The 10,000-nt window shown below is 41.5% G+C and overlaps 1 protein-coding gene across 1 annotated transcript in view; it reads left to right on the top strand.

The window, feature by feature from the left end:
- The first annotated feature begins 5,027 nt into the window (after positions 1 to 5,027).
- Positions 5,028 to 10,000, top strand: part of sh3yl1 (SH3 and SYLF domain containing 1) — a 12,154-nt gene continuing 7,181 nt past the window's right edge. The window contains 2 exon segments of the mRNA XM_073495413.1: positions 5,028 to 5,300; positions 7,998 to 8,108. Of these exon segments, the coding sequence (XP_073351514.1) occupies position 5,300; positions 7,998 to 8,108 (112 nt within the window). The 5' untranslated portion in view covers positions 5,028 to 5,299.

The raw sequence follows: 10,000 nt of genomic DNA, 5'->3' as shown, positions 1-10,000 counted from the left end.
ATACTGTCCTCAGTCCTTCAGATCCTCTGATACTGACCCTAGTCCTTCAGATCCTCTGATACTGTCCCCAGTCCTTCAGATCCTCTGATACTGTCCCCAGTCCTTCAGATCCTCTGATGCTGTCCCCAGTCCTTCAGATCCTTTACAGCTTTTCATCACCCGAGCTCTCATTGAGTCTGGTTTCTCTTTTAGATGCTGGCTGCTGCCAGCTGGTGTTTTGGATATGTTTCTTTTTCATGCAGGTGCAGACCATACAAGCTAGTCGGCCATCAGCTGTCGTCTCTGTTGTGTGTTCAAGTGCAACTTTTTGGCCAAGAAACAGGCAACGCAAAGGTCAGCGCTCATTGTTTGATGTCCGTTGGGTGTGCGACCTACGATCAGAAGATTAAAAAGCAGCTAGCAGCAGTTAGCAGCTAACTCAAGGAAGAAGAACGACAACTGAAAATGTCTACAAACTGGGGAGACAATGTGGTCCAGGAACTCTTAACTCTCCGAGCAGAGGACAGGGATGGTAAATGGTGGTTTTTGCCATTTTATGACGGCGTCACAGCAAAAACAGACATGAAGAAGAGTCTGTGATGAGGCGGTGGTGGAGGTGGAGGTGGTGGAGGGATATTACTGTCTCCAACAGGTTTGACTTTTCAGCTTAAAATAGCACTCTGGGCAAATCAAGACACAGCTGCTGTTCACATGTGATACCTGTGGCAATTAGTGACAGACTGTTAACGAACCTGTCTCACACTGACAAACCACATCGTTACCTGTGTTCTCTCTGGTCTGGGTCATGCTGGCCACGCCCCCTCAGCTGTCAGTGAAGCGTCCCCTCCCAGGTATGTGAGACTCACCGTGTGTGCGTGACCCCGAGTATAAAGAGCAATAAGTGCAAGTATGTGTTTATTTAAAGTTCATGCAGTGTGTGTGTGTGTGTGTGTGTGTAGACAGTAGCAGGACAGACCTGGCCTTGATTCACGTGTAATTCATCACAGATTAGTCATTACCTGCCACAGCTGTTAGTCACCTCAGTGTGCTGCTCCTCCTTCACTGCTTCTATTGTTTCTGCTGACATTTATGTAACTGTACCTTCAATAAGTTCAATTAAAACCAGTAATCACAGCTTAACTACTTGTACTAAGTACTCTTTGGATGTTGCGTTATATTGCAGCATTGATAAAGACTTATATTTCAGTTGATGCTTGCTAAAGTTAGCATTTAATTAGCTAACATGAGCTTAATATAAAAGTATTTTATATTATTTGATGACACTTAAACTGTTCATATTCTGTTACTTTAGGTCCATATTGAAGTTACTGTCAGGATAACAGTAGCTTATTTAAATGTACAATATATTAAGCTTGTAGCAGCTAATGTTAGCATTCAGGAACAAAGTGTTAGCTCACTTTCATGTTTAGTTGCATTATATATTTAATTACACTAATTCTATGATGTTAGCTAATGTTAGCAAGGTTCCAACAACAGGCTAACTAAAAACGCGCTGAAGGAGACCCTTCTTCAGCCTGGAGAACGTCATTCTCAGAGACCTTCCTTCAGCCTGGAGAACGTCATTCTCAGAGACCTTCCTTCAGCCTGGAGAACGTCATCCTCAGAGACCTTCCTTCAGCCTGGAGAACGTCATCCTCAGAGACCCTTCTTCAGCCACTATATTATCAGCATTTATCAGTGTAACCTGGAAAGTAACTACTGTTACAGTACAAATTGAAGATGATCTACTTTAGTATTTCCGTTTTATGTCTCTTCACACTTCCTCTACACTTACCTTCCTGTCCAGGGAAAACATGTATCTCCAGATGTGTTGATGTTGAAAAAATACTATATTCACATGTTTGTTTATACTTTTATTGATCATATTTCATTTGTTATTGATTGTTGTATGTGATCGCTGTTTGTTTTTAGTGTTGAACTCTCATTACTGTCATTACTGTTATTACTCTCATTACTCTCATTACTGTTATTACTCTCATTACTCTCATTACTCTCATTACTGTCATTACTGTTATTACTGTCATTACTCTCATTACTGTCATTACTGTTATTACTGTCATTACTGTCATTACTCTCATTACTGTCATTACTCTCATTACTGTTATTACTGTTATTACTCTCATTACTGTCATTACTCTCATTACTGTCATTACTGTTATTACTGTTATTACTCTCATTACTGTCATTACTCTCATTACTGTCATTACTGTTATTACTGTTATTACTCTCATTACTGTCATTACTCTCATTACTGTCATTACTGTTATTACTGTTATTACTGTCATTACTGTCATTACTCTCATTACTCTCATTACTGTTATTACTGTCATTACTGTCATTACTCTCATTACTGTTATTACTGTCATTACTGTTATTACTCTCATTACTGTTATTACTGTTATTACTCTCATTACTGTCATTACTCTCATTACTGTCATTACTGTTATTACTGTTATTACTCTCATTACTGTCATTACTCTCATTACTGTCATTACTGTTATTACTGTTATTACTGTTATTACTCTCATTACTGTTATTACTGTTATTACTGTTATTACTCTCATTACTGTCATTACTCTCATTACTGTCATTACTGTTATTACTGTTATTACTCTCATTACTGTCATTACTCTCATTACTGTCATTACTGTTATTACTGTTATTACTGTTATTACTCTCATTACTGTTATTACTGTCATTACTGTTATTACTGTTATTACTGTTATTACTCTCATTACTGTTATTACTGTCATTACTGTCATTACTCTCATTACTCTCATTACTGTTATTACTGTCATTACTGTCATTACTGTTATTACTGTTATTACTCTCATTACTGTTATTACTGTCATTACTGTCATTACTCTCATTACTCTCATTACTGTTATTACTGTCATTACTGTCATTACTCTCATTACTGTTATTACTGTCATTACTGTTATTACTCTCATTACTGTTATTACTGTCATTACTGTCATTACTCTCATTACTGTTATTACTGTCATTACTGTCATTACTGTTATTACTGTCATTACTGTTATTACTGTCATTACTGTCATTACTCTCATTACTGTTATTACTGTTATTACTGTCATTACTGTCATTACTCTCATTACTGTCATTACTCTCATTACTGTTATTACTGTCATTACTGTCATTACTCTCATTACTGTCATTACTCTCATTACTGTTATTACTGTCATTACTCTCATTACTCTCATTACTCTCATTACTGTTATTACTGTCATTACTGTCATTACTCTCATTACTCTCATTACTGTTATTACTCTCATTACTGTTATTACTGTCATTACTGTCATTACTCTAATTACTGTTATTACTCTCATTACTGTTATTACTGTTATTACTGTCATTACTGTCATTGCTCTCATTACTGTTATTACTGTCATTGCTCTCATTACTGTCATTACTGTTATTACTGTCATTACTGTTATTACTCTCATTACTGTTATTACTGTTATTACTGTTATTACTGTCATTACTGTCATTACTGTTATTACTGTTATTACTGTCATTACTCTCATTACTGTTATTACTGTCATTACTCTCATTACTCTCATTACTGTCATTACTGTTATTACTGTCATTACTGTTATTACTCTCATTACTCTCATTACTGTTATTACTGTCATTACTCTCATTACTGTCATTACTGTTATTACTGTCATTACTGTTATTACTCTCATTACTGTTATTACTGTCATTACTGTCATTACTGTTATTACTCTCATTACTGTCATTACTGTTATTACTGTCATTACTGTTATTACTCTCATTACTGTTATTACTGTTATTACTGTTATTACTGTCATTACTGTCATTACTGTTATTACTGTTATTACTGTCATTACTGTCATTACTCTCATTACTGTTATTACTGTCATTACTCTCATTACTCTCATTACTGTCATTACTCTCATTACTCTCATTACTCTCATTACTGTTATTACTGTCATTACTCTCATTACTGTCATTACTGTTATTACTGTCATTACTGTTATTACTCTCATTACTGTTATTACTGTCATTACTGTCATTACTGTTATTACTGTCATTACTGTCATTACTGTCATTACTGTTATTACTCTCATTACTGTTATTACTGTCATTACTGTCATTACTCTCATTACTGTTATTACTGTCATTGCTCTCATTACTGTTATGTTTTTCTTTTCATGCTAATGTTTCTTTTCATGCTAATGTTTCTTTTCTATGCTAATGTTTCTTTTTCATGTAATGTTTCTTTTCATGTAATGTTTCTTTTCATGTAATGTTTCTTTTCATGCTAATGTTTCTTTTCTATGCTAATGTTTCTTTTCATGTAATGTTTCTTTTCATGTAATGTTTCTTTTCATGCTAATGTTTCTTTTCTATGCTAATGTTTCTTTTTTATGCTAATGTTTCTTTTTCATGCTAATGTTTCTTTTTCATGTAATGTTTCTTTTCATGCTAATGTTTCTTTTCTATGCTAATGTTTCTTTTTTATGCTAATGTTTCTTTTCATGCTAACATTTTTTAATGCATCTTCATACACGTGTGAATGTATTTAAATAAAGAAACATATCTCTTTTGTTTTCTCAGTTTAAAACTTTCCCTCGTGTTGTGTTTTGTTTCTGTCTTCTTATATATAAAAGCTCCAACAGGACTTGTTGTCACTGATCTGTGTAAATCAATAACTGCATTCAGAGGATGTAAAGAGAAGATGAGTGAGTCTGACAGATCTTCTCTGGTCTGACTGATACATTTAGTTTTACACAAACAAGTGTAATAATGAAAAAGATCATTTGTCTGAAACGTTGTAACTACGCAGTAAATACAGAAGATAATATATATCAGCTGACCAGATGTTTCGCAGCTGTTTGGTCTGACAGACAGAATCATACAGTTGTTACAGGATGAAAGAGAAAATCAGTTTCCGCCTGCGAGACTGAACTCAGGGGAAACGAGGCTCCGCCCTCATGAACGCGCCCAGCTGGTCCGGACACGCGCACAGCTGCTGTCAGGTCCGTCCACGCGCTCCCTGACAGCACCTCTCGATCCGCCAATCAACTCCAAAACCTCTGTTTCTGATCATCTGTTGGCTCCTCCCACCGCCTCTCACCTGTCCAGGTGGGCTCGTTTGACCGTAATGCCGTTTATCTTCACGTGACGTGTCGCTACGTGACGTGGGCTGTCAGGGGAGTCAGGTGAGGCGGAAGTGGAGTGAAGAGAGGAGAGAGCCTCGCGCAGCTCACCTGTCGGCAGGTAAACAACCGGAGCAGAGAGAAGAAGAGACACAAGTAAGTTTATTAGTTTAGTACAGAGGAAAGATGGACAGCTGGAGACATCTGCTACCTGTCTGTCTGTGTGTCTGTCTGTCTGTCTGTGTGTGTCTGTGTGTGTGTGTGTCTGTGTGTGTGTGTGTGTGTGTGTGTGTGTGTGTGTGTGTGTGTCTGTGTGTCTGTCTGTCTGTCTGTCTGTGTCTCTGTCTGTGTGTGTGTGTGTCTGTCTGTCTGTCTGTGTGTGTGTGTCTGTGTGTGTGTGTCTGTCTGTGTGTGTGTGTGTGTCTGTGTGTGTGTGTGTGTCTGTCTGTGTCTCTGTCTGTGTGTGTGTGTGTCTGTCTGTCTGTCTGTGTGTCTGTGTGTGTGTGTCTGTCTGTGTGTGTGTGTGTCTGTCTGTGTGTCTGTCTGTGTGTGTGTCTGTGTGTGTGTGTGTCTGTCTGTCTGTCTGTGTGTCTGTGTGTGTGTGTCTGTCTGTGTCTCTGTCTGTGTGTGTCTGTGTGTGTGTGTCTGTCTGTGTGTCTGTCTGTGTGTGTGTGTGTGTGTCTGTGTGTGTGTGTGTGTGTCTGTCTGTGTCTCTGTCTGTCTGTGTCTGTCTGTGTGTGTGTGTGTGTGTGTGTCTGTGTGTGTGTGTGTGTGTCTGTCTGTGTCTCTGTCTGTGTGTGTCTGTGTGTGTGTGTCTGTCTGTGTGTCTGTCTGTGTGTGTGTGTCTGTGTGTGTGTGTGTCTGTCTGTGTCTCTGTCTGTGTGTGTGTGTGTCTGTCTGTCTGTCTGTGTGTCTGTGTGTGTGTGTCTGTCTGTGTGTCTGTCTGTGTGTGTGTCTGTGTGTGTGTGTGTGTGTCTGTCTGTGTCTCTGTCTGTCTGTGTCTGTGTGTGTGTGTCTGTCTGTGTGTCTGTCTGTGTGTGTGTCTGTCTCTGTGTGTCTCTGTGTGTCTCACCTTGTTATTTAATGTCTCCTGTCTTCTGGACTGCAGATGTTAAGACGTTCCAGTAAAACAGGAGAATTAAACGTTATGTATAAAATCATGATGATCACAGGAAATGTTTTCATACTTATTATGTCAATACTGTCTGCAGCTAACTGCAGTCAGCATCGCTCTGGTTCCTCTGTGGGATTATTACAGAAGATAATGTGAAGTTTCTGATCCGTCCAGGTTCTGTTCACCAGATAATCTCCACAGATGAACTCCACTCTGATGTTTGAAGTGTAAATTAAATGTGTAGCAGTAAAAAGCTAATGCTAGGCTACAAACAGACGACATCACGGTCACATGACCGACTGACTGATCAATGTACGAGTTGTAACTGTTTCTGTAAAGTTGACTTCTCAAAGACTAATAGAAAAGCCTGACAGAACATCAGCCAGGAGAAGCAAACCAGAGACAACTAGAACCTCCCCGCAGACACAGAACATCTTCCTAAACAACTGGAACTTCTTTAAAGACCAATGCAAACATCTAGCTTCTGGGCAAAAAGACACTCAAAGATCAGGAGAACCTCTTTAATGACAACTAGAACATCTTCTTTGAGATCTGGAACCCCCTTAAAGACGGCCAGAACCTTGTATACATACAGAACATCCTTTTATTATCAATTAGAACTTCCTCAAAGATCAGTAGAACCTCATCAAAGTCATCTAGAATTACCTCCTAGAAACCTAGAACATCTTACACCACAGGAACCTCCTCAGCAAGTAGAATCAAACCAGAGATAACTAGAACCTCCTCAGGGACCACTATAAACTATAATCGCCTCATAGACAAACTAGAACGTTTTCTTGGACTTCTGGAACCTCCCCAAAGATGACTAGAACCTCCTTGTAGAGATACACAACATCCTCTTAAACAACTACAACTTCCTCAGAGACCAGTAGAAACTCCTTATGTATGAATAGACAGTAAAAGATCAGTAGAACCTCCTGAATGACGACCAGAACCCCCTCAGCCTCCGTCTTCAAAGTGAATATGATCAAATTCAAAGATGGCTGGTGGTTACAGCTCAGTTTGTAAAGCAGGTCCGCAGTTAACTGTCGTGTTGGTGCTGGACCGGGTGAAAAGTGCTGATTAGCAGATGTTAGCATGCTAACACATGAAGCTACAACAAAAATGGTGAACATTGCACCTGCTAGCATGCTGGCGCTAGCATTAGCTGTGTGTAAACGCAGCCTCACAGAGCTTTTTTAAAGGAAGTGCTACATTCAGGTGGAACCAGTCGTCCTGCAGCTTCAGAGCCTCCAACAGTGAAGCTGAGTCAGACAGAGACCAGTCAGACAGAGACCAGTCTGCCAACATGCCGCCTGCTGCAACCAGCACATTCCTGACACATGACACAACGACACACGCGAGGCAGCCTGAACGCCTCATCCTCAGCTAACAAAGCTAACCTTCAGCCTCCAGCTGCAGCACCGAGGCCTCAGCGTGATTATTCCAGTTTTATGTCACATTAAACTGAATCTCATCATGTTTTCATGGTCGCTCCGACAACATGACACATTTGACTCCGTCTGGAAGTTTCTGACCTTTTTATAGTCCGAAGGATCAAACTGGATAAATCAGCTCCCCAGGAAGTTTGCTCAGTGTCTTGAGGCACAGATGAGATAAGATAAGTTCAACTCAAAGCAAGTCTTTGAAGAGCGATGTGACTTCTCGCTTTGTGTGCGTCTAAAATAAAACTTCATGAACGAGCTAAAATGACACCTGTGCAATGTGTTTGTCTGCAGTGAGTAACCCCATCCCGTCCAACATGAGGTCGGAGGCCAAGAAGGCCGCCAAGATCCTGAGAGACTTCACGGAAATCTCCAACAGGAACGGACCGGACAAACTCATCCCCGGTAAAGTAATGGAGGAGGTTGGAGGAGGTTGGAGGAGGTTGGAGGAGGTTAGAGGAGGTTGGAGGAGGTTAGAGGAGGTTAGAGGAGGTTGGAGGAGGTTAGAGGAGGTTGGAGGAGGTTGGAGGAGGTTGGAGGAGGTTAGAGGAGGTTGGAGGAGGTTAGAGGAGGTTAGAGGAGGTTGGAGGAGGTTAGAGGAAGTTGGAGGAAGTTAGAGGAGGTTGGAGGAGGTTAGAGGAGGTTAGAGGAGGTTGGAGGAGGTTAGAGGAGGTTAGAGGAGGTTAGAGGAGGTTAGAGGAAGTTAGAGGAGGTTGGAGGAGGTTGGAGGAGGTTGGAGGAAGTTAGAGGAGGTTGGAGGAGGTTGGAGGAGGTTAGAGGAGGTTGGAGGAGGTTAGAGGAGGTTAGAGGAGGTTGGAGGAGGTTGGAGGAGGTTGGAGGAGGTTGGAGGAGGTTAGAGGAGGTTAGAGGAGGTTGGAGGAGGTTAGAGGAGGTTGGAGGAAGTTAGAGGAAGTTGGAGGAGGTTGGAGGAGGTTGGAGGAAGTTAGAGGAGGTTGGAGGAGGTTGGAGGAGGTTGGAGGAGGTTGGAGGAGGTTAGAGGAGGTTAGAGGAAGTTGGAGGAAGTTAGAGGAGGTTGGAGGAGGTTGGAGGAAGTTAGAGGAGGTTGGGAGGAGGTTAGAGAGAGGTTGAGAGGAGGTGAGAGGTTGGAGGAGGTTGGAGGAGAGTTGAGGAGGTTGGAGGAGGTTAGGAGGGGTTGGAGGAGGTTAGAGGAGGTTGGAGGAGGTTGGAGGAGGTTGGAGGAAGTTGGAGGAGGTTGGAGGAAGTTAGAGGAGGTTAGAGGAGGTTGGAGGAGGTTGGAGGAAGTTAGAGGAGGTTAGAGGAGGTTGGAGGAAGTTAGAGGAGGTTGGAGGAGGTTGGAGGAAGTTAGAGGAGGTTGGAGGAGGTTGGAGGAAGTTAGAGGAGGTTGGAGGAGGTTAGAGGAGGTTGGAGGAGGTTGGAGGAGGTTGGAGGAAGTTAGAGGAGGTTGGAGGAGGTTAGAGGAGGTTAGAGGAGGTTAAAGGAAGTTAGAGGAGGTTGGAGGAGGTTGGAGGAAGTTAGAGGAGGTTAGAGGAGGTTGGAGGAGGTTAGAGGAGGTTAGAGGAGGTTAGAAGAGGTTGGAGGAGGTTGGAGGAAGTTAGAGGAGGTTAGAGGAGGTTGGAGGAAGTTAGAGGAGGTTAGAGGAGGTTAGAAGAGGTTGGAGGAGGTTAGAGGAGGTTAGAGGAGGTTAGAAGAGGTTGGAGGAGGTTAGAGGAGGTTGGAGGAAGTTGGAGGAGGTTGGAGGAGGTTGGAGGAGGTTAGAGGAGGTTGGAGGAGGTTGGAGGAGGAGGGTCAGACAGTGAGGAAACCAAAAGGTTAGAGGAAGAGAAAACAGAAAGAAAAGAAGACGAGACAAACTAAAATAAGAAGGAGTCTCACAGGAATCATTTTTTTATGATTATTTCTCTGAGTTGTTTTCTTCACATGCAAGTGAAATAAAACCCCACTTTTATAAAAAATAAAAAAAACTTTTATTTTGAAGTAGACTCGTCACAGGAAATGCAATGTTTTCAGCCGCAGCGCTCTCGTTCAGCTAAAAGAGCAACCAGCATTAGACGTGGGATCAGTTTGATTCAGTCTGTCGTCTGAATCGTTCACTCGACTCTAGTTTTGTCAGCACCAAACTGCAGTGAGATGATGTGAGAGTCTCATCTCTCCTGGTGGTCCAATCAGACGGCAGGTCTTTCCCTTTTGGTGCCAGTCTCGGTGACGAACATCTCCCCTGCAGGATCTAAAGGATGTAAACGCGTCTCTGCTAGTCGTCCTGATTGTCTTCATTCTAACAACCTTCTCAGAGTTTGGTCACCAGGATCAGCTCTCAG

Source organism: Pagrus major, chromosome 24 (assembly GCF_040436345.1).
Source record: "Pagrus major chromosome 24, Pma_NU_1.0".
Taxonomy (NCBI): Eukaryota; Metazoa; Chordata; class Actinopteri; order Spariformes; family Sparidae; genus Pagrus; species Pagrus major.
The sequence above is the reverse complement of the archived record's forward strand: the minus strand, read 5'-3'. Positions and strand labels throughout refer to the sequence as shown.